The sequence below is a fragment of the Octopus bimaculoides genome, chromosome 1, assembly GCF_046866305.1.
Source record: "Octopus bimaculoides isolate indiv1 chromosome 1, ASM4686630v1, whole genome shotgun sequence".
NCBI classification, from domain to species: Eukaryota; Metazoa; Mollusca; class Cephalopoda; order Octopoda; family Octopodidae; genus Octopus; species Octopus bimaculoides.
The window spans coordinates 9,376,332-9,402,411 of record NC_142928.1 but is presented as its reverse complement, the minus strand read 5'-3'; the positions used below and the strand labels follow the sequence as shown (position 1 = coordinate 9,402,411).

Sequence of the window (26,080 nt, the reverse complement as noted above, 5' to 3'; positions counted from 1 at the left end):
TGTTGAACACACAGATAAAGGAAAAGGAGTAAGCACCAGGGATTGTCTCCCTTAGACCGCTATCCCGAATCTACCCGGTCAGCTTGCAGGTCCCAGGATTTCAGTTGGAACCGTCTGAAATGTAAGCAGGGTCCAAAGACTTCCGTCCTGGAATTTAAGATGTTCTCTGGGTTGAGGAAGTTCTTTAATATTCTCACCCGTTCAGATATGCACAGCTCAAAATGTTTGCTCCAGTTGATTTAGGGACCTAGTTTTTCTAGGATCTCCCATGAGATTACATGTGGAGTCTTTTTGTCCTTCAGGCACCACACACAGCTGGCCAAGGATGTGGCATATTGTCTCTGTGGAATCCTAAATGAGGATCTATGGTTGGAGGCACTGCTCCTTTGTGTGTTCAACAACAAGCTACGAGGTCTGTTCTTCCTCCACTTTGAAGAGAGGTTATAGGCCACTGACCATTAGGGTCTGACAAGACGTTGTAAAGCTAAGTGCTTTATGGACGTGAAACTCTGGGTAACCTCATAGATCGGCCATAACTATCTTTAATTACTCTACTGCTCTATAGCTTAGAGTGTACTTCTCTTTCAGACTTTTGATTTACTGATAATGCATATATATGATTCGTTTATAGTGATCCAATGTTTGTGTGGACATAAGCTCACTCCCTCCATCAGATTGACATTACTCGTACAGGTGCAATGGTTGTCGCATGTCAGATATCGAAATGATCACAGAGCAACTTACTAGCATGAGTTGGACAAAGGACAAACAATAACTTTCAGAAAATTAAATTTAAAAAAAGTTACAAGAAATTTGTCTGATAATCATGTTTTATTTTGATAAAAGTTTTTTACTTCTGAAGAATATTAGGCTCCAAAATGAACCATAGAGGATAGTATATATATGTATATACATATATATATATATATATATATATATATATATATATATATATATATATATATATATACTGCTATGGCTTACAATACTAAAAATTAAAAAAACACTTACAGGATTCTACAATACTTCAGTTGGAATGATATCTGTCTCTAAATTTACAGGGGATGTCATTTCTTAACGGGGGAAATATCTGACAAATCCTTTCAGTTCATAAATTAAAGATTTATTGATCCGTTACTCCTTGATTGATGACAAAAAATAAAGAAAAAAAAAACCCAACAAAGTTTATTTTGCCAAATATTAAAGTAAAGATCTTTAGATTGTAGAAACAATGTCACTGCTCATGATAAACACTTCTCTGGCACCGCCTTTGTTTGGAATAATTTTTAACCATTTTTTTTTTTCATATTCTGAACTTTCTGGAGACACAATTTAAAAATGGATTTAAATTTCGTCAACCAATCACCTTTACTGTTCAATATTTCCTGTTTTAGTATCCACTCCAATTGTTACTAAATATCGATAATTCAACTATAATAACCTTGTTCCCAAATGGTTTGCTATGATGGATCATTCAAAGTTCCTTAATTCCATGTGAAATATGAGAGAGCAGACTCACACAACAAGTTTGCTTTACCAGTTGCATGTCACTTCACTTTTAGCTCAAAATCCTGTCACACCCAAATCACTGTATTCTACAGAATAAGGTAGGTTTCTCATCGACTTTCATGCTGAAGGAAATGGTAGAAGCCTCAGTTTGTTTAATATCATAGAAAATATAGAAAACACAGTATTTATGATGTGATTCAATTTAATTTTTGAGTTGCTTCCTCACTTATTTCAGATATAAAATAAATCATTTATCACAATCGTAAATGTCTAAAAGTGGTTATTCTCTATCTCTCAGTCTCTCTCTCTCTCACAAGACAAAAATATGAGTGAAAACATGATTTTGAGGCATTTTGCCAAAAGTTGTGTGAATTGACAAGAGCTTGTTTACAAGGCAAGAAAGTCCCATTGCTGTTTTGTTTATATAAACAAAAGTGATGCAGGGAATTAAGATTTCATCACAGCTATGTACAGAGAGGTGGGGGTGGGGAGAGAGAAGAGATGAGAAAGAAAGAGGGAAAGGTAGGCAACAGAAATAGTTAGGATTGTTTAGGAAAAAAATCAGAAGTGTTGAATATCTCTGGTGGATGATATTGTTCTTGAGATTTATTTCTGGTAGCACTGTGTTTCTGGAGAAAAGAAAAATGTAAATAATATAAAACATTGATCACGATTATAATTTACACACACACAAACACACACATGCAAGCATATGCACACACACACACACACACACTCACATTGGTGTTGGTTTTATAAATCAATGACAAAGATTAACCTTTATTATAAATTACAATTGAAATGTTAACACAGAAATTCCCCCACTGCAAAATCAGAACGCTCCCCCAAAACCTACATCTGCCATATAACTGTCATTCTATTGGTTATGATGATGTGGTTCTTGTTGATCTGCCGGCTCATGACATGAACGTGTAAATGGCAGAGCACTCTAGAAACATGAATATCCTCAACATAATTCTCAGGGAGATTCAGCATGACACAAAACACAACAATGCTGGCCCTTCAAATTTTTGCCAGCTGAGTGAAGTGAAGCAACATGAAATAAAGTGTTTTGCTTGAGGACACAATGGACTGCTGGGAATCGAACTCACAACCTATCAATTGTGAACCAAATACCCTAACCATTAAACTATGCACTTTCACAATATATCCACCAAAGCTCAAAGGAAATGTTATCTTTCTGTAGACAAAAATTAATCCTATTTCCTAATAAAGTAGGCGATGTGTGTTTCATTAAACAGTGAAAATACTACTTCTTAATCTTTTCAACATGTACCACTTCTTTTGCTTTGCCAACAGAAAAACACTGCTTGGCGTTTCTCATACTTGATATAATTCTACAGGATGGAAACCCAGCAGCACTTAATAAATCTCATCTTGGATTCTCAACTTCTGAAGGAATTGTAGGGTTGATGTTGTGACAAACTGAACACAGTTTTCTCCATCGACCAAAGTTGTGCAACAGAGCTCAGATCTCTGCAAACAATTTATCTGTCTAATCCTTGGTGATGTCTATCTTTTCCTCTGTCCACCTTTCATTCTAGCCCCTTCTGCAGTTCTTTGAAGAATGGTTTTCACATCGCCATTGAATCTTATATGGCATTCTCATTTCACCTTTCTTTTCTTCACCATTATAAGACTATCTTCATGGGGACCAATGTGATGCTGGATGGTTTTGCAAACCTGCTCATTGGTAATGTGGTGCAAGCACAAGAGACCTTCCAATTCCTGTATCTTCCTCTCAGTGTCTGCTATGTAAGTCCATATCTGTCATGCTACAGAAAGATGGAAAGTACCAGAGTTCACAGATGTGTTAGTTTGTTGTTCTCAGTGATGTTCCTATCCCTTCTTATTGGTTTGAGTCTGGTGAGTATAGTCATTGTCTGCAAAGTTCTTCCAAGGATTTCAGTTTTTAACGTTTTACCAGTAATAATTGTTCCCAGATATTTCAACTGTTGCCTTCCTGTCTTTGTACAGAGATGTCTGTTAAAATGGTAACATTAATATTTGTCGTGAATTTAGTGTTTACAACACTGTTTCCCATCCCAGACTTGGTGGAAGTTCTATTAAGGTGCTCGACTATTTCACTTTCCTCACCCTCACTGTCATCAACAAATCTTAAATGTTTTTCCCTCCAACACTGACTGTGTCAACATGGTCTTCAAGAGCATTGCTTATGATCTGTTCAATGTGGAAAAGAGGAGGCAACCCTGGAGGACTCCTATGGTGCTATGGAACTACTCTCTGATGGTACCTTGAAAGAGTACTGCACTGGTTGCTTTGGTATAGAAATGTTGGATACTATGGCTCAGCTTATGTCTCCTGCTGAATTTCTTCATCATGGCCCATAGAGCATCATGTCACACTATCAAACACCTACCTAAAATCTATAAAGACATGGTGGAGTTCCTTTTGGCATTGAAGGAATTTATCATGGAGGGGATGGAATATCTCCTCAGCAATGTTTTTACTATTAGGGAAACCTGCTTGTCTCTTGGCTATGGTTTGTTCTTCCTAGGGTCACATTATTTTCAAAGTGATTCTGAGGGTTTCTTTACTTGCATGGCTGGTTATATCAATGGTGTGGTAATTCTGGTATAGTTGTAACCTGTCTTCCTTGTAATCAGTGACAGAGTTATGATCAGTCACTAACCTGACAGATTTTGTTGCTGAAGGTCTTACGGTTGTCTCTAGTGCTTTCATCCTTTGAAATTTCAGCAGAGATGTTGTTAACTTCTATTGATTTTCAAACTGTCAGAGACCTTCCTCTCACATGGTTCAATAGTCATCAGCATTGGAAGAGTCCTCTGTGGGGGTTTGACAGGTTTTCCTTGTTCCACTTCTTGACCAAACTACTTTGCCTTGAATCATCATCATCATCATCGTTTAACGTCCGCTTTCCATGCTAGCATGGGTTGGACGATTTGACTGAGGACTGGTGAAACCGGATGGCAACACCAGGCTCCAGTCTGATTTGGCAGAGTTTCTACAGCTGGATGCCCTTCCTAACGCCAACCACTCAGAGAGTGTAGTGGGTGCTTTTACGTGTCACCCGCACGAAAACGGCCACGCTCGAAATGGTGTCTTTTATGTGCCACCCGCACAAGCCAGTCCAGGGGCACTGGCAACGATCTCGCTCGAAAATCCTACAGGAGCCAGTCAGGCGGTACTGGCAACGGCCACGCTCAAAATGGTGCATCTCATGTGCCACCCGCACAAGAACCAGTCCAGGGGCACTGGCAACGATCTTACTTGGCTTGCCGGGTCTTCTCACGCACAGCCCATTTCCAAAGGTCTCGGTCCGTAGTCATCGCCTCGGTGAGGCCCAATCAAAACAATATTAGACACAAAGAAAGGAGAAAACCATTGATGCTGCTGCAGCATTGGCTGAATGATGTTATTTAAACTAACCAAGACACATTAATCATGAAAATATGATTAAAAATTCATCGGAACTTACTGGACTAACAAGAGAGGTAATCATCTTCTTGATGCCGCTAAAAGAACCCATCTTTGCTTCGGCGTTGTTCACTTGCTCTTCCATCAAACTGACATTCTTAGAAACGATTGTTACTAATTCCTGTAAAATGTTGAGAGAGAGAGAGAAATGGGAATAATTAATAACTTTCCCTTCTAACATATGAAGATGTCAACATGACAGACACGTTTATGCTATTTGTGTTTTGACTTGGGCCCCAGAGCCTTTCACATTAGATTAGCAATTATATATATTTCAGTCACATCTACAGCCATCTTACAAAGTATTTAGTTGTGTTATGTACAAGCTGAGGATAACAGCCAGCCTGTTTCCTGCTCTCTCTTATCACCATCATCATTTAATGTCAGTTTTCATACCAGCCAACAAAACCAGAGGAATGCTATGAAGCTGTATTGTCTGCTTTGGCACAGTTCCTATGGTTGGATGCTCTTCCGAATACCAACCATTCTACAGGGTGGACTGAGTGCTTTTTATGTGGAACCAGCACCAGTGAAGTCACCAGGTGAGTTAAAAGACAAAAGACCCCTCAACTAGGAGGGGCAGTAACATGAGAGGGAAGTGGCTTTGTGCCAGTTGGGGAGGGGTTGAAGTATAATGGGGAGATAGAGGTTGGTGTCTTGCTGAAGAGAAGATACATGGCTACTCCAATTGGAAGAGAGAGAGAGAGAGAGATGGTGATGGTGGAGATGTGTCCAGATAAACCCTTAAGGTAAAGTAGGGAGTGAATATAAGTGGTACAGAGGATTGGAGAGAGTGAGTGGGCAGGGATGATAGAGGGGGAAGTTTCATAAGAGGGTGAGGAGAGATGGGGTAGGGGTGGGGTGGCATGTTGCACTATACAAGAATGGTTGAGACTTATCAGAGTGGAGCTGAAAAGAGAAATAAGGATGAGGGTAACAGAAAGAATGATGAAGGTAAAAGAAGTTGAAGAGAAGAGAAGATGAGGATGGAAGAGAATTTCAAGAGTGTCTATATAGAAAGAGGATTAGGGATTAGGAATTAATGAGAAAAGAAAGATTAACAACATACCTCAAGTTGATCAATTTTAACAAATAATCGTTGCATCTCACTGGCTTTCACTTCAATCTCTGGCATAGTTTTATATAAACATAATGTTGTGTCTCCTCGAATCTTTATTTAAAAAAAAAAAATGATAATTTTGACATTTTTAATAACATTTTTACTTCTATTTTAAATAATATTCAAAAATTAAAGGAAACGAAACAACCATTTATACCAGTAACATTCGTCGTTTGGCCACTGAAGGATGACCAAAATATGACATAACCAACAGATCAGAGGACCATCACTATAACATACATTTAACTCAGTGGTTCTTAAACAGGGTCCACATGGCCTTTGGGGGTCCATATAAGGATTCAGTTGTCGAAAATTATGAACAATAAATCGATTATATTTCTGCAAAAAAGCAAAACATTTTAACAGTATTTTTATATATTTTTTTAATAATATTTAATGTTTAATATTTAAACATACAAAAACATGATAGGATTTTTTTTAAACATCAAATGGCTTCGAAAGTCCACCAGAGTAAAATAGGAACCAAAGGGGTCCACAAAATAAAAAAATGGTTGAGAATCACTGATTTCTTTCGAAGTACAATTCCTTTATTTCAATTAATTTTGAAAATAATGTAGAATTTAGTAAAATGACTTTGGTCATTATTAATCTGGTGAATGGAACATAAAATTAACATGAAATTTTGATGGAAGAAGGTTTTAATTTAGATCAGTTTAAAACAAAAAAATTGTGTCAGAGGATGAAGAATGGTCCCTGGCAGGCTGGTATCAAAGAGCTTACTTCATCACGTAACCAATGTATTTTTTACATCATCATCATCATCATCGTTTAACGTCCGCTTTCCATGCTAGCATGGGTTGGATGATTTGACTGAGGACTGGTGAACCAGATGGCTACACCAGGCTCCAATCTGATCTGGCAGAGTTTCTACAGCTGGATGCCCTTCCTAACGCCAACCACTCCAAGAGTGTAGTGGGTGCTTTTACGTGCCACCGGCAAGAAGGCCAGTCAGGTGGTACTGTCAATGGCCACGCTCAAAATGGTGTATTTTACATTTAATATATCATATGAACAACATGACATGCAGTTAATATATCAAATGACTAAAATGATGTATGTGTTGTTTTGGTAAGTCACTATTCCAATCTTGAGTTTTGTTATGGTGGAACTAGGTATCAAGTCATTTAAAATAAATTTCTCAATCACTGTAAGAATGTTGGAAAGTATATCAGCTCAACAAGAGCTAAACAATACTACTTCTATACCTACTACTGCTGCTGTTGTTGTTGTTGCTGTCATGAGAGGGGAAGGACAGTAACTACACTCTTATCAGATCCACTGGACAGATGGAGCTGATGGTCAACTTGAATATTGAAAAGACAGGGTTTGTAGGCAAACATGATAGGGTTGCTAAGAGTTCTGAGGAAGAAGAATTAGGTAAAGACTCAAGTGTTTAGTTGGAGGTTTAGTTAGAACAGCAGTGATGGGAAGAGGAGACACAGCAAGGGGGTGACAAAGATGAGAAGACAGAGAAGAAGAGAATATACAGCGAGCTTGTTTAGAACAAAAGAGAGTGTTATTGTAATGAGAGAAGAGAGAGAGAGAGAGAGAGAGAGAGAGAGAGAGAGAGAGAGAGAGAGATAATATGTCAGTTAACTAGATGTTAATCAATAAATCTTGGTTGATTAGTTAAACAGAAATGTGCTACAGTACATACATTCATGACTATTTTACAGTTTGACAGTTTGACAGAAATACACCACTGGCTTACAGCAACAGCATATTTACGATAGCCATCATCACCATCGTTTAACGTCCACTTTCCATGCTAGCATGGGTTGGACGATTTGACTGAGGACTGGCAAGCCAGAAGGCTGCACCAGGCTCCAATCTGATTTGGCAGTGTTTCTACAGCTGGATGCCCTTCCTAACGCCAACCACTCCGAGTGTAGTGGGTGCTTTTACATGCCACCGGCACGAGGGCCAGTCACGCAGTACTGGCAGTGGCCACGCTCAAAATGGTGTATTTTATGTACCACCTGCACGGGAGCCAGTCCAGCGGCACTGGCAACGACCTCGCTCCACTCTTCTAAATAGTTTGACTATCTGAATATTAAGAAGGAAAGTACAGGAAAATACAAAATTTGAATAAAAGAAACTTTATCTTCTTTGCTTTGTTTCCCTAATTCAACAATAACAATCTGAAATCGAAAGAACATTCTAAATTTCTTATAAAGAAACTGCCAATGAAAGCAAATCATTTAAATTGTTCTTCAAGTATGAACAGAATCTGGTAGTTGAAGTTATCTTACAGATTTGTTTCCCTTACATCATCTTTATCAACCACGAAACAAAAAAAAAATTCTTTTAGTGATTTACAACTCTCATGTGATGTGAAGAGAGGCTTCTTTCAGTTTCCCAAATTCCCTCACAAAGCTTTCCCCACAAAGGGCTATAATAAAAGATCCTTTCCTAATGTATCATGTATTGGGACTGAATCCCAAACCAGGTAATTGGGAAGCAAACTTCTTAACCATACAACCAAAAATCAGTGAAAATTTGCTGTGTGAAATTTCTGATAATCCGTCTGTCCTTGTTAATCTCGATATATCTACCAGCAATTTCACTAGTTTTCCATCATCATTAACCTTCTTATAATTTATACAAAACCAACAAAAGTAGAAGCAATTTGCCAGGTACAGACTTGTGCCACTATAAATAATGACTGCCACATATCTTACCATATCAACAAGTCCACAGAACTCATCCAGTTTTGTTAGCATTTCTTCAATACTCTCAGCAAAATGAGTCTTCTGGAAAATAACAAGATTTTACAGGAGTTAGTCTAACACTGCTATTCACTGCCAGCCATGCACTCCACATATCATATTTGTTTTAACTATGAGATATTTTACTGAAATGTGGTTTTTACATTTTAATTGCAATTCTTTTTTACCAAAATATACTTTTATTGTTATATGGAAGCTATCTTTCTAATTTCATTCCCATCTTCACATTTCTAGTACGACCTAAGCGTCTGTAGATATAACGTGACAATGAATAGGTAGTATCATTAATAAGTGTAAAAATAGGTCCAATGTTGGATGAAATGGCTAAACTCTAGAAGAACAACAAGTGCTTGACATATCCTCTGCCATTAACTACTTACAATGTCCAACAATTAAATATGGGGAACAAACAGAAAATTCCTGCTGAATTTGGAATGCCACCACCATTTTAACAATGATACCAACCAAAGACTAATAACACAAAAAAAACAAAAAAAACATCTGCACCAATAAAGCTTTTCTATGATGAAACTTCTGTTCGCCAACATGTGACAATCACCACAGAGGAACTGTCTACTCTGCTACAACAACAATTCTTAACAAGGTGTGCACCACCATCACTCTTCTCCCTCCTCTTCCCCATTGTCTACACCCCTTCCCCATAACTGCATCTCTCTCTCCCTTCACCAGACATTAATATAACAGTGACTTTATAGAGGGAGACTGTAAGTGGTCAAACGACCTGCTAGAAATAGCAACCAAATCTTTCTTAAATCATGTCTTTCTGTTTTAAATGAGGACAAAGTACATTCAATATTGTATTCCTAGACAGAGTAGTCATGACCAGAAAGCCTTTTATCACAGGTCTGCTTTATCAGGGTTAACTTAAACATGTTTTTGTGGACTAAATGACATGACTCAGCAATCACTTTGTAGAAATATCTGTTTAAGACATATCAGCGAGTCCCCAATGAGATCAGCTGGATTCAGAGACAGAACTTCATTACTTATATTGTCAAAATAAAGTATTTTTAGTGATCATTCGGTATTGGTCTATTTAGTGTCGGTATGAGGAAACAATGTCATTCACCCTCTTTTGCAGTCAAGCCTTTTTATTTGTGCTATGAGGGAAGGTTGTGAATGATGTCTACCAATACCGAAGGATTGCCTATTTTTAATTACTGTTGCCCCATCTGTTTAATTTTTTAAAACTATAACAATTATTGATTGCTATCATAAGTGAGGTTGTCCACTACTCCTGTTTTTCATTCCTCTAAGAGCCAACAAATTAAGTACTAAGGATCATTAAATCGAATTATATTCCTTCCCAAAATTCGTGACCTTAATGGATGGTGGGTGGCAGACTCGGTAAAGTACTGAGCAGTGTTTAGATATCCTCAGTAATGTACTGAGCTCGATTCAAGAGACTCAAGTACCAAAGTTAGAACTCACCATTGTTACAGTGGTGTCTGAGGTCGATTTAATTAACTGCAACCCAACCCCAGAAATGAGTGGTTTCGTAGAAAACTTGAATAAAACTATTATTAGTGATGAGTAAGAAAATGGTTGGCAGATGAGGATGAAAGAATTGTCGAACAAGCGTAGCACGTTGTTTATTTAGGTTTGTTCGTTTTGGTTCCAAATTCAAGCTCCATCACCTTGATTCTACCTTTCGGACCTCCAGACTCAATCAAACAACGATAAACGAATATTTAATTCAAATAATTGCAGGTGTCATCACTATTAAAGTTGGTTTTGTAGTAAGTTAAAAATTATTATTATTATCATCATCATCATTAAGTAAAATAAATCCAGATTCCAAGATTATATCAATCAAATGTAACCAAAATATATACCTGATGAAGATATTAAGCATAAACTGATTTCAAGTTCCCGTTGTTTATATCGGGGACTTCAATAATTGCAAAAGAAAAAAAATTAAATTAAACATAAAAATCGATGACCAATATTAAAAGAAATAACTTAAAAACTGCTGATTATAACAACAACAGTAAATATATTATTATGATATCTAAAGGATGATCTGAAATATTTTGTGGTGAGTTGAGAAATATTTGATAAGGCGGAAACATGAAACAGAGAAATATTTGGACATAAAAGAGAGATGACTATACTTCAAGTGAACAATCGACTTTGAGGTATTCCACATAATCAGATATTAATTGTTCTGTAAACACTGTAGAAGGGGTTTCTTTAATTGCTGCCGCTGTTGTTGTTGTTGTTGTGCCGCCGCCGCCGCCCGGCTCCGCCTCCGATGTTGTTTGCGACGACATAACCACGACACCACTTTAACTATACTCCAAGTGAAAAAGAGTTACACACATATCGACTAATTAACTCCACGTCAGAAGAGTTACACATGTCGACTGCTTATTTCATGTTCGGTCGATTTCTTTTTAAACAATCAAAATCTCTTCGTTTAATCGCTCGTAATTCCAGTCACATCTAGGATAGTTCATATTTATATTCAGTCTCTTCCAGTATATCACTGGAAATATATTTTACTGATCCCAGAACGATGTAATCATCGTTCTGGGAGCAATTAAATAAATGTCCTCCACACATACAGACTTTCAGTTAATATTATTACAGAATCAATTCTTACTAACACTAATCAGTTCTTCCTCTTTTTCCTTTTTTATCCCAAACCAGAACGAATCAAGCAGACCTATAATCAATGAATTTATTTTCAATCATAGAGTGTCTGGAACTACATCATCCAATGTGTTCTGTTTTTAAGATGACAGAGTGAGATCTGAGAGATATTTGGCTGCCATTTCTAGGTCATTTACGTGTGTGTGTGTGTGTCTAAGATATCTCCTTTACCTTTGTACCAGCTGACTATAAAATGCTTCTTCATCCCTTGTTGGCTATGATACATACCTGTGCAACCTAATTAACTATGCATGTGACTATGCCATTTCCCCACTCTGTAAGATTTCCAAGCATCTCCAGGGGGGACGGGGTTTTCCTTTTCTTCAGATTCTTAATTGCTTTATCTCTCATACTACTTCCAAGTTGGAAAGCTGGTCCTACTGTTGAGACCAGCTATTCAAGTTGACAGTCAAAAGCTAGCAAGACCCTCATTTTTATGTTTAATAGTCCTTTCAAGTAGCACCTCTATGCTGCTTTCTTTTCAGAAGCCCTCAATAGGTTGTTTTAAGTCCAGTTCTTCTCAAAGTTATATGTCTCTATCTCCTCATTTTCATCTATATTTATGAGGAAAAGGTTGACAGAGACTGTGAAGTTTCAGTTTACATTCTGTCATCAAACTTTATATATACTGTTTTTGGCAAGGATGCCTTCATTTGGTTGGTGGAGCAACACATATGAAAACAACCCCTTCCCCCTCCTCACCTAAAATGCATTACTCCACCCATTAAAAGCAGTATGTCTTTCCTGCCACCCACCCAAGCATGTTTTTAAGTAAGGTAATATTTCCCTTTGACCAGACATGCTTATGCAGAATACACTGGAAATGCATGACAGACACTGTTTGTATAACAGTGACACTCTTTTACAACTACCATGTGATGTCAAGACAAGACACACATACATATACCATCATCACTTAATGTCCATTTTCCATGCTGGCATAGGTTACATGATTTCACAGGAGCTGTTAAGACTAGGGGCCACACCAGGTGCCATTGTCTGTTTGGGCTTGATTTCTACAAAGCTGGATGCTGCACTTCCTAATGCCAACCACTTTGCAGAGTGTACTGGGTGCTTTTTATGTGGCACCACCATATGAACACAAAAGACTGAAGAATTGGACATTTTAATTAGCTTATATGCATGGATTACATAATTCTGCAATCAATCATGTATATTAATCAATTAATATGCATGATTAATAAATTGCAGGATTGTGTTATACCAGCATATCTGAAATGTTTGTAAGCTGATTAAAATAATAACTCTTCAGTCTTTTGCATTTGAAATTTGGATTTACAAATTGGACAGGTAGTGACATGTAAATTTATGTGCTATGTGGATGATGATTTTCACTAGCCAATTTGATTAGCAAGGTTTGACTCCTAAGATTGCCTAAAAGCATTCACCTGGATTTCTAATCCCTTTCTCTTGCATATGTGTGTATATATGTATATATATATATTACTCTTTTACTTGTTTGTCATTTCACTGTGGCCATGCTGGAGCACTGCCTTTTAGTCGAGCAAATCAACCCCAGGACTTATTATTTGTAAGCCTGGTACTTATTCTGTGGGTCACTTTTGCTGAACTGCTAAGTTATGGGGATGTAAACATACCAGCATCTGTTGTCAAGCAATGTTGGGGGGACAAACACAGACACACATACATATATACGACGGGCTTCTTTCAGTTTCTGCCTACCAAATCCACTCACAAGGCTTTGGTCGGCCCGAGGCTATAGTAGAAGACACTTGCCCAAGGTGCCACGCAGTGGGACTGAACCTGGAACCATGTGTATATATGAGATGACGAAGGATAGGTGCTTCCAGTGCTGCATATCTATCATTCCCAGCCTCATAACTTATGCTCCATCCAACCTAACCCATCTTGGTAGTCTGCCCCCAGCCCACTCCTCCTTCACTTTGCCACACTATCTTACAAGCCAGCTTATGTCTTGTAGAGTCACCTGGGCACCTTATCCCTATTATCTGTCTAGCAGCTTGTACTGATCAGTTTTTTTCCACCCCCCCTTTTTTTCATGCTAGTTGTCAGCATTCCTGCAGATCCCCTCATCCACAAGTATAAAGCTGACTCTTCCCTACTTCAGGGCTTGCTGTCCGGTTGTGAATTACATGGCAACCTCAACAGTGGGGATGACATGAAAAATGCAACCAGTCCATGCTATAAAGTGGTTGGTGTCAGGTTGCTTAAGAACACACGTTACAGAAAATGAGAAAAACAAACAGTAAAACATTTTTATTTCCAACAAAATTTAATGTACAAAATTAGAATACAGGGGAAAAGTAATATGAAAATGATCATCAACTCATACTCTATGGGTGTGTGTGTGTGTGTGTTCTTTGTATCTGCTGTATGACAAAGAATTGTTATCAAGGATAGGGAGACAATGCTGATATGGAGGACAACAACTGCAGACATGATTTCTTATCTCTTCAGTGAAGCAAAGCAAGTTTTGGGTTTTGGTAATTTTTTTTTCTTTAACAAGACTCAAATGAAAAAGGCTAACAAAAAAATATATAATCATAGCCATCACTCTCACAAACAAGTATGGCTTGGTAGTATGTACCATGCTTTCACTAATTGGTTAAGGTGCCTGTATAGTCACAAGCAGATACAGACAGACACTTTATTGGCTCTTCCATCCTTCATCCAGTGGAACACTAAAGATATGACATCTAAAAGGGAGAGAACCAACTTAGCCCAAAACTGATACACAATTCCAGTCAATTAAAGGAAGTGCCTTACCCAAGGACACGTCATATCACCTGCTCCAAGAATCAATCAAATCTGAGCTTATGATCATAAACCCAATTCCTTGACCATTAGGCCATGCACCTCCACTTTGTTGCTGAGAAAAAATGCATTCACTGCCTTTGTGAGTTCTGTGATATCAAAGAAATTTTGACACAGATTTTACAAAACTTCTTCCACAAGGATCAGATGTAAAGCCTGAAAGATAACTATTTCCAGAAGCAAGAATTGTAACCATGGAAACCAGCGCCATCAATGTTCCTTAAAGCAGAGTTGGTTCCAGTCATGACAACTCTTCAAAAATTTGTTAGGATACAAGGAGTGACACAGAGAGCTCCAGAGGTGGCACCATCTGCTAGTCCCCAGTTTGGCTGCAACAAATCCTTTTGAAACAGTGATTCAGATATCTGATACTTCAGAGACTCATAGTCTTGAATCATATAACAGCATCATATGGACATTAGATGATGATGATGAACAGACATTGTTAAGGTTACAAGTCCTATCCGCCACCAAGTGAGTCCTATGGTTGTTCTCAAGAAAACAAATGGATCTGCAGTGGAGAGTTCAAAGAATGTGGAATGTGCTGATATGACAAGAAGAAAAATTAAAACAACATTAAAGACATCCATGGAATGTAGATGTTAAATGATGCTGATGATTCATTCAGTTCTCACCTGGAAGACAATACAAAAAGAAATGAGAATATTTCCAATTATGGAGGAGATAAAAAGTAGGACAAAAAAAAAAACAAACTTCAAATACAAATATTAAGTTTTAATAATAATCGAATTCTACTTTTAATTCTAAGACACAAACACACTCGTCTCCTGCAACCGAGTTATATAATCCACATATAGTGTTTCTAGAATAAGAATAGGATGAAGTTCAGAGAGCTGCTACTTCTGCTGGCAACAAAAAGATTCTCAGAGTGAAAGCTAGATTGTATGATGCTTGTGTGAGAACAGCTATACTACATGGTAGTGAGACATGGGCTCTGAATGTGGAGGACATGCGTAGGCTGGAGAGGAATGAAGGTAGTAGGCTTTGTCGGATTTGCAAAATTGGATTGCATGAATGAAAAAGCACAACTGTGTTGAGAAAAAAGTTGAGTATAAGAGGGATTAAACGTAGAATGCTGATGCCAGTGCTACCTGCTGGCCCCTGTGCCAGTGGCACATAAAAAGCACCCACTACACTCTTGGAGTGGTTGGCATTAGGAAGGGCATCCAGCTGTAGAAACTCTGCCAAATCAGACTGGAGTCTGGTGTGGCTGCCCGGCTTGCCAGTTCCCAGTCAAACCATCCAATCCGTGCCAGCATGAAAAACGGACGTTAAACGATGATGATGGAATGAGAGCCAGTCAGGTGGACCTGGCATGGACCACATTCAGATGGTGCTTTTTACATGCCACCGGCACAGGAACCAGTCTGGGGGTACTGGCATCGGCCATGTTTGGTTGGTGCTTTTTACTTGCCACAGGCATGGGAGCCAGTCATGGGACACTGGCCCCAGCTATGATATTGGTTTTACTTGACTCAACGGGTCTTCTCAAGCATATCATGTCACCCAACATGGCAGGGGTATTCTTAACAGAGCTGGACATGGAAGGCTGCAATCTCACTTTAGTTGCTAGGTTTTCTCAATCACAGCGTATCACCAAAGATCCTGGTCTCCTGTCATTGCCTCTGTGAGGCCCAATGTTTGAAGGTCATGCTTTATTTATATATATATATATATATATATATATCCTATGGATCACACAGGTTGTAATCCTTTGAAACATATGTAGGAATAAAGTATGCAATTATAACATGCGTTTTCTCCAATCCTTAAATTCTTAAATATACTCAAATACCCAAAATTTCAAGGAGTTCCTGCCTTAAAAACAGGAACTAAACCACAGTTATTTTGTGTTCTTTGCTACATTGGTTTCTATTAACCCATTTATTCGATCAGAAGAATTTTTATTCATTAAGATAGAAGAAATACACATAATTATATATATATATAACATGTAATGCTAATAAACAGCTTTATACAACAAAAATATAATACTGAAACTTGATCAAGACATTCAAAATAAGGAGAATACAAAAATTTTTTTTAATAAAATCATCTTTTACAAATTGTAAGACTTACTTTCTGCTCTTGTTGCTGTTGCTAAAATTTTTCGCTTCCATTCTTCATAATTAAGAGCTGGTTCTTCAGTCTCAATCAATGCTTTCTTAGAAGTTGGTTCAAATTCTAGAAATTAAAGAAGTCACAGAAAACATTAAACCAAAAATTGCTTGAAAGTGAAAATAATATTGGTCTGAAACTGAAATCGACAGAGAGAACAAGATTTTAACCATATATGGCCAATACTTAAATCTTTGATGTGTGACATGCACAGGGTTAGATGTAGCAGCAGAGAAGCACAAGAATTGGTGTTAAACAAAGAAATAGGGGAGAGGTTTTCAGTCAGAGCAACAATACAAGGGAGCCATCTAAATCTTGACTATTTTAGGAATCACATTTCCTTTGCATCGTTTAATTTCCAATGTACAACAGCTCCAAGTTGGTCCTGATTGAACAGGTTGAAGGGATACGGACGATTGGCAGATCTTTTGGATTGTTCTTCTCCAGTTGTAACGAAGATTTCGTCAAGGTGAGGATCAGACTAAATATCCTGACATGCAAATATGAAACCATTTTAATGAGTCACAACTCCATGCTGCAGATTCAGTGTTCAAACAACAGTTCAGTTACAGAAGAAACTAAGAATTGCAACAAGTCTTTTACCTCTGGATTTTGCATCAATTTCTTCAATAAAATTACGATGTTTCTTCTGTACAACTACTTTTTCTTCACCTGAAAAATAAAAGAAACAATACTGAAATTAGTACTGTCTTAGAATAACTTTTGCAGAATCAGAATAGAAATTTAGCCAAAGGTTGTTGCAAGCAGCCAAGATTCATCATCATCATTTAATGTCCACTTCCATGCGGTCATGGGTTGGACAGTTTGACTGAGGACTGGCAAGCCAGTAGGCTGCACCAGGCTCCAATCTGATCTGGCAAGGTTTCTACAGTTGGATGCCCTTCCTAATGCCAACCACTCTGAGAGTGTAGTGGGTGCTTCTTACATACCACCAGCATGGGAGCCAGTCAGGGTGCACTGGCATCAACCATGGTACTTTTTATGTGCTACCGGCATGGGGAGTCAGGCAGCACTAGTATCAACCCACACTTGAATGGTGCTTATTACATGTCACCAGCATGGGTGCCAGTCAGGCAGCACTGGCCACGACTACGATTTCTCTTGACTCAACAGGTCTTTTCAAGCACATTAAATCTCCTGATGCTTCAAGAGTATTTTGGAATGGGCTGGTTATGCAAAACTGGCATTGGCCATGGCTGCAATCTCACTTTACTTGCCAGATCTTCTCAACCACAGCATATCTCCAGAGGTCTCAGTCTCTTGTCATTGCTTCTGTAAGGCCGAATGTTCGAAGGTCATGCTTCACCACCTCGTCTCAGATCTTCCTTGGTTATATCTAGATTGGGGTTTCCCTTCGGTCCTTAACTGTAAATTTTCAACAGCTCAACAAATAATCCAATATTTAGAAGTCTATATTACCTTCTTGACCTATTCCTTTCATCTGGCACCACAGAGGTAGAAATGCCACCAGACCAAATAATGGCAACATCAGAAATCATTGAAAATTCTAGGATTTTTGTCACTTTTTCAATCTTAAGGTGAATATGCAAACATTGTAGATTGTTGAGTCCCCCTTTAACAGCTGGTTGTTAACCATTTACCCCACGACTACCCATTCTTTAGATTGTCCAAACTAACTTAACAAAACCAGGTTGAAATATTCACAAGGAAATTCCTTTACGCAGGTCAGCTGATTTCTTTATCATTTTGCATCCTCTTTTATCCCCTAAACTTGTATGGTTTGGACAGGTCTTCCTTAGTGTAGCATTTTGCCACACGCCTCCTTCTCACTGGATATGACCCCTTCCCCAATATAGCATCTCCCCACTGGTAACAATCCTTTGTGCTGTTCAGTCTTTGGAGTTCAACTCAGCTTTACCACTTCTTCCTTGTCTTCAGATTCCTTCTATTTCAATTGCGATCCTCTGCACACATCACAGCTCTGTTTTCTATCAAACACATCATATCTGATGCCTTTTCTCTCAACCAATTTGTTATTTCTTTATTGCCCACAACGGGCTAAACATAGAGGGGACAAACAAGGACAGATAAAAGGATTAAGTCAATTACATCGACCCCAATGTGTAACTGGTACTTAATTTATCGACTCCGAAAGGATGAAAGGCAAAGTCGACCTCGGCGGAATTTGAACTTGGAACGTAATGGCAGACGAAATACCGCTAAGCATTTCGCCCGGCGTACTAACACTTCTGCCAGCTCACCGCCTTTTCTCTCAACCAATTTCTGCTCCATCATTCACAAACACAAATGTTACACATGTAGCCAAGCATGCTTGTTCTATTTATTTGTACACCTCACAAATCTTCTCTAATCAATAGCCATGTTTCACTACCATGTGGTATTGCTCTTCAAACACAACTATAAAAAAATCTTCTGTATTTAAGCCCATGTAATGCTACTGTGTAATGTCACTGTTCAAATACAATTATATGATCTGACAATCCATTTGCTGCCAGCAGGAGTAAGAACTCCCTAAATTTTCTTTGTCAGCAGTAGAAGTGGGTTAGTATAATTAATAAGAATAAAAGTCACTGCAATAAATAAATGGACCAGCAGGGAAGAGGCTGTTTGTCAGGAATAAAGTGTCCCCTCTCTACGTGTCCTAGGCAGGTTTCTTTTGCTGTAGTTCATGGAACCCAATTCGACCCCATGCTAATGGAGTTACTGCTCATCTCGATGGTTGCTCTCCAACTGCTTAACCAGGCTGTCTTCAACATGTTGCTTCAAGGAGTGCACAGCATAGGGTCAAAGAATAGTTGAGGGTGCTCTATCTGATGATGGGGAGTGGGGGCGGGGTGATTACAGTAGAATAATAGGTTTTTAGCATGTGAATTCCTTAAGCTGAACTACATAGGAAAAAGTTTCAATTGAAATACAACACTTTAATTACAAGTTTTAATGAAATAAAAATAAGCAGGCAAATAGAAGAGACGACCAATAAAAACTCATTAAGATGCAGGTAAATGACAATCGAAAAGCTGAACTGATTATTGTGACCTAATTTCAAATGAATCGTCAAAAATAAGATATCTGGTCATTCAACTTACTTTTTATCTCCTCTGCATATTTTACAAGTTGTTCAACAAGTCGGAGAAAAACAGCTTTCTTCACACTGCAAGTCTCTCGCAATTTCAGTCGGTCAATTTTATATTTATATTTTCTGAAAATAAATAACAAGAAAAAGAATTGTTTCACTGATTCAGATGGTATTTTTTTTTTACTCTCTAAACTCTCATTTGTCAATTATTGTTCTGAAACAAACATACACAACATCCTGAATAATTCCAAACAATCATTCTTTAATATGAACTATATAATTGAACAACAGAAGCCATAGAAAACAGGTAAACCACAGGTTTTCAGCAGATTCTGAAGTGATGCCTAAGGTAACTTCATCACTTCTTTCTCCCAGTCTTGGAGGACTTCAAAATGGTCATTAATGTTACTACAGGTATGAAAAACAGTAACAGATCAACCAATGCCACTTTCGGAACTGTCTGACAAGCCTTTGTTCATGTTGACTAACTTACTTTCTAATTCTGTCAGTTGGTATACCAATAATATACTGGAATGAGATCAATAACACAAAAAAAAAACTTTTATTAATAAAACGTCTATTCCAAGAAATATCCAAATTTTAAAAGACATCTACATTTGTTAAGCTTCTATGGAGACTAGTTTTGAGCACGAATCATTTCCTTGGCATTACCAATATTCTTAGGCAAAACTGATGCTAATCACTTTTACTCTCTTCAATCAATAATATTTACCTGCAGTAGACTGAGAAGCCATTTCATGGCACCCTGCTAGAGACTCTACAGTAACACTTCTGCTAGTTTAAATTCCAAATCTGTTACTATTATTTATCTCAAACCATATCTGAAGGTTGTTATTGGATTATCAACTTAAATTAGCAGATAATCCTGCCAGAATACCCCACAATAACCTAATAGCCAACAATTGATTACATCATCAATCATTTCTTAATTAAATTAAGGCACAGCACAACACTTGAGATGATAATTGTCTTAATCACTGTTTATCAGTGTGTAGAATCGTGGCAAGGTATGGACGGTTTTCAGAGGACCGGAGAAATTATGTCTGGGTGGAGAATTATACGAGGTATAGTTCTATACAGAATACCGAAAGGATCTTCACCTCTTACATCACACCTTTCTTCCTACTTCAACGCCGATGTGGTATAATATCCTGGGAGAGAAATAATTTTGCGGCTGAGGATAGCTTTACATTGTAAATTATACACATATAAAACTTGAAACACGTGTACCGCGGAATCCTTTGTAGTTTTGTTGTTATTTTTGGGATTTACAATTTATTCTTTCACCTGAACCACGAGCTGGCATACACAGGTGCTTACAATTGTCAAGTATTACCTCTAAATTTTAATTATATATATATATATATATATATATATATATATATATATATATATATATATATATATATATATATATATATATATATGTTTTCATGCCTGTGTTTGTTCCCCGCTGCCATTTGACAACTGGTATTGGTGTGTTTACATCCCAAGTAACTTAAGCAATTTGGCAAAAGAGACTGATAGAATATGATGTACCAGGCTTTAAAATTAAAAGTACTGGGATTCAATTCATTCAAGTGAAAATTCTTCAAAGAGATGCCCCAGCATGGCCACAATGAGTGAAACAAGTAAAAGATAAAAGCTAATTCAAGCAACTTACAGACAAGCAGCTTCAACTGCAGCAGCCAAGAAAAGGGTTGATTTGAAGTCAATATCAGCACATCCATTCTTTACCATAGCTGACTGGTACCTGAAATAAAAAGACATCAAAGACATCTTAGCTTTTGTGGAGTTTTAATGAGTCTTTTGCATCCATTATTGCTGTCAGTAAATCTGCAATTCTCAATTCCAAACATTACCAGAGAATTATATTCTTATTGGCAACAATCTCTCAATTACAATGAAGGAATGAAAAAAGAGATTATAAAACAACTTAGCATCAAGCCACATTACTTCATTCTGGATGAATCTAAATGAGATATTTATATATATCGTATGTGTACCATTGGATACCCTCCCACCCTTATCTACCATTCACTACATCCATTTCTCATCTTTCGCTCACCCATGCCTTTTTCAAACTTCTATCAACCCAGAAATATGGATTTCGATTTCACTTGCCTCAACAGGTCTTCGCAAGCAGAGTTTAGTTTCACCCCCTCCCCAATTTAAAATTTTTAACTTTTTCATCTATTTATTTATTTGTCTATCTATTTATCCCTGTCCATTTATTCATAAACTATATTTGCCAACTAAATATGGTGGTCCTATAGAGGATGGAGTTTGCATATTCATAATCTCCAACATCTAAAACGTAGGAATCCGAAATAATTTTTTCAGGAGAGGTGCGATGATTCTGCAGTAGCCCCTGGAGATCATGCTTCTCCAGTTAAAACCATATCAGTTAATGACTAATATTTCAATTATATTATTTCCCAAAGAGAGACAACTCCAAACATGTTTCAATAGTATGAACTCAACAGTGACAGTATTTGCTTAACTCGTGATGATAAATCTCTAAGATGCATCAAAATGTACATCGGATGGCATAAAACAAAAAACAATAGTATTTACTTTTTTAATACTTAAAAAACAAAACAATACACAGGTATTTACTATTTACCTGTTGAGTGTTTCCTGGGCCACATCAGCGATATCCGTACACCCAAACTGTACACAAAGTTCTCGAATGGAGGATTTTTGTTGTTCTCCCAACAAACTTTCAACAGTTTTGAAAGAATTTAAATATGCTTTTTTATTCAAGCCTGACAGTTTTATGGCCATCGACTGGATTAAAAGAGAAAAAAAAATTGGATTAGTATCGAAAGATCGCCCCTACTTTAAATACTTAATGAAGTAAACATATCAGGGCTTCATGGATAATAAAGATTAAAAACAAATAATTTACTAAGGCAGAATGAGTAGAAGGAATGCCACACATTCTTAGGACATCACAGAGTTCGCTTATAATGGAAGTGGGGCACGGGAGGATTGGAAAAGAAGGGGAGGGCGAAGAAACTGATCCAACACCATGGCGAAGAAGTAATTACACCAATGTAAAATCTTCTCAATAAAAGACGGGGCTGATATTTATCAGCTCGAGGACTCTCGAGTTAGTCACAGAGCACCCCATTGTTGGTCGTGCTTATGGCATTATTTGATTTTAAAATCTCTGATTATAGATTATCTTTCCAGCTCCTAGAATGGATGGACGTCTGTATTTATTTGTTGTATGTCGCCAACAAAATAATATATGACTTACAAAAATGAAGAAAAATATAGAAGAGATTAATATCATTTCGATTCACCTACCTTGTCCGATTCTTTAAGATGACATCCAAATTTGTTGGCTGCCAGATCCAAAGCTATGACACATTTACAGGACTGGCTTAATCGAAGAAATGACAAAGAAATTACATTTGGACCACTTTCCATCTTGCGACAGATTTCATTAGCATGTCTGTAATAAGATTGATCGTTTTAATAGATTTACGTTAGAATCTAAATAAGAAATAAATGAATATATTTTAACGTCAACAATTTCGATATATAAAAAAAAGATATATTTACTTGAGGACTGAAACACTTGTTAATCCGAGTTTTGTTCCCAAGACCTGAAGCATTTTCTCAGTGATTTCAATAAAACTGTTTCCCCGCTAAAACACAGCTGTTCACCTCCAACACATTAGATTTCCCGCGAAATATTGAATGATGGGAAAAAAATTAATATATTTTTATTATTTAATAAATATCAGTTGGATAATAATTTTGTTTCGATACCTATAACTATCTTATAGAAATCACCCGATCTAAATGTTTTATTTTATTTTAGATTTTAGATTGGAAACCCGACTGCTGATATAATCTCGTCCTGCCGAGTAAATTAGTCACATGATTTCATCATGGTGGGTGTTGTTTCTCTTCCATTTGTTTACTTTGAAATATTTTTAATGGAAATATTTTCTCATTTTCTTTTCCTTTTCTATTTATGTCCTCCATCTACCACAATATAACATTCTATTCTTATTCTTATTATTGCTGCCTCCGTTGCTATTTAATCTGTTTTATGTCTAATCCTTTCCTCCGCACCATCACACACACACACACACACACACACACACACACACACGCCCTTTCCACAATTTTTTTTTAACTTTGGATCTTTTCATTTTATTCTTAATTTAATCACTTTTTCAACATTAATATCTACACTAATAGGTTAATTCTTTACCCTCTTCATAATGTTAGAAATCCATTTTAATGAGAGACCAGACTGGAGCAATGCAAAGTCATCCTCAAGTCCCAACATTGACACATCTCACAATTATTATTATTCCAAATATTTTCTGCTACAAATCCTAATCCTAATAGATTTCTGTCCATGTTTAGTCTTCTTCACTTGACTCATACCGAATGGACCATGATTAGAACGTAAACACTTATATAATGTTACTTCTACCACCGAACGAGTCTTCTTCGTTTCTATTGATTTAATTGTTGCAATTCCCGACCGGTCTTTAAACAGAATTCCCTCACTGCCAACTGTTTCTCCACAGATTAACCTAATTTATTATTTTAAACTCTCTCATTGATCTTTAGTTTTCCTTTTTATTGAATCACTTTAAAATCAACATTACTCTCTGAAATTGTAGAAGACATTCTTATAAAACAAGGCATTTCCTAATTAATATTATTAGTCAGCAAAATTACACATACACACACCAGTACGGCGCAAGCAATTCACGATTATAGAACTCACTTTAAAAAACCAAAACAATGTTACAAGCACATACCCTCTTATATATATATAATATTTATGTGTATACATGTATATATATATATAAATGTTTAAATTTAAATATGTATATATGTTTGTCTGTGTATAGGCATTATAAGGATGTATTTATGTATGTTTATATATTTATCTATGTTTATATACATGTATGTATGTATTAAGGGTGTGTCAGCTAGTTAAGAACAAAATGTTAATTTAAGGAAAACAAAAGTATTCGAAACTTTAATATATTTATTACAGAATTTGGTATACATATTCTTAGAGGCTCACAGCGAAAGCCATTCAATACGGATTCTGAAGCGACTAAATGCGTTAATCAGGTGATTTTTATTCATGTTGGCCATAATGTCCCCAATAGCAGACATCAATGAGTCCTTGTTGATCTCCTCAACGACTCTCCAGACGCAATAGTCGAAGTGATGGGGGGGGGGGGCGGGAAGACCAAATTTTAAGGATAACATGATCAGGAAAATTTTCGAATAACCACTTCCGAGTCGTACAAGCTGTGTGAAAGGTTGGAACATGTACTGCCCCCCCCCCCCAAACACTTCCCTCGATCCAGGGTTTGACAACTGTCTCATTGAAGACTGCTACATTTACTCTAAGACCTTACAGGAAAAAGTGATCCGGTACAGTCCTCATTGCTCACGACCAACACAGATGATAAAAACATGGTGGCTTCAGTGTGTGGGGGGGGGGGGCGAAAAGAGCCAGCTGTTATTTCTTTTGTTCACTTTTTTGGTTTTGGGCACAGTTCTCATCTGTGAAGAACATGTTGGACTCCTGGGAGTGCTTGAGTTTGTTCAGCAAGAGCTTCAATGGATCACGTGGGTTATCCCAGCTCCTATTGGGCATGGACTTTCCTCTTCTTATCACATAGAATTTGTATCTGATGTCTTCATACGCTGCACATCATTGACTCTGAGATGGAAATGATTGACATTGGTTCTCATCGACTTGCTAGGATTATCACTGATGACACCCCAAACTTTGTGGACAAACTCGACTCTTCTGACAGCATCTGATGGTCAAGAATGTTTTCTTCTTTTGGCCACAGAAGATATATTCCTTTCAGAGGCCAAGAGCTCTTTTCTGACCCTAAACATGAAAGACCTAGTGACATTTAAGATGGTTGCAATCACAGAGTAGTTGGTAGTCAAGGTAACAAGAATGACATATCTTTTCATCATCTACGTTAGATTCAAAACTTCCAGTCGGTGCTGAAAACAGTGAAGATATTTAAAGTTTGGGCCACTTAAATTTCCTAAGTTTTGTTCTCAAATAGCTGACACTCTCTGTATTTATGTTGTATATACATGTACACATCTTTCATAAATGTGTATATTGTCATTATTTAATGTTCATGTTTGATGATGCTGGTACAGGTTGGAGAGTTTGAAGGGAGTTAACAGGTCCAGTGTCTGCTTTGGCATCATTTCTACAGCTGGATGCCCTTCCTAGCACCAGCTACCCTGCAGTGTATGTTAGGTACATTTTTTTTTTATTTGTTACACCAGCACTAGTGAGGTTGCTATGCAGCCTGCACAACCAAGATACCCTTTGACTGAGTCGGGCTACCGTAGAGAGGTGAGAGAGAAGGGATCAGAACAGAACAGGTTTCTTGCTGTAGGGGAGCTACACAACTACTGACATTATGAAAGAGAGGATAGGCGTGATTTAGGTGGGATTGA

General features: G+C 37.4%; 2 protein-coding genes across 3 annotated transcripts; both read right to left on the bottom strand.

Annotated features, from left to right (window-relative positions):
* Positions 1–1,107: 1,107 nt before the first annotated feature.
* Positions 1,108–11,211, bottom strand: LOC106874206 (biogenesis of lysosome-related organelles complex 1 subunit 4). Of its 2 annotated transcripts, XM_052978390.2 has the most exons (6): positions 10,995–11,211; positions 8,812–8,883; positions 6,350–6,448; positions 6,059–6,160; positions 4,991–5,110; positions 1,694–2,138 (listed from the first exon to the last, which is right to left on the bottom strand). In XM_052978390.2, exons 1-6 carry the CDS (start codon positions 11,151–11,153, stop codon positions 2,049–2,051), a joined length of 642 nt encoding a protein of 213 aa, XP_052834350.1. In that variant the 5' UTR covers positions 11,154–11,211; the 3' UTR covers positions 1,694–2,048. The 2 variants fall into 2 exon arrangements, with proteins under 2 accessions (XP_014777351.1, XP_052834350.1); XM_014921865.3 differs by lacking the exon at positions 6,350–6,448 and having other exon boundaries at positions 1,108–2,138; positions 10,995–11,210.
* A 2,568-nt stretch (positions 11,212–13,779) lies between these two features.
* LOC106874197 (origin recognition complex subunit 6) lies at positions 13,780–24,048 on the bottom strand. Its single transcript, XM_014921852.3, has 8 exons — positions 23,165–24,048; positions 22,907–23,054; positions 22,218–22,381; positions 21,255–21,344; positions 19,581–19,693; positions 17,095–17,163; positions 16,453–16,557; positions 13,780–14,987 (listed from the first exon to the last, which is right to left on the bottom strand). The coding sequence occupies exons 1-8, from the start codon at positions 23,215–23,217 to the stop codon at positions 14,977–14,979; spliced, it is 753 nt and encodes a 250-aa protein (XP_014777338.1). The 5' UTR covers positions 23,218–24,048; the 3' UTR covers positions 13,780–14,976.
* Positions 24,049–26,080: the final 2,032 nt, after the last annotated feature.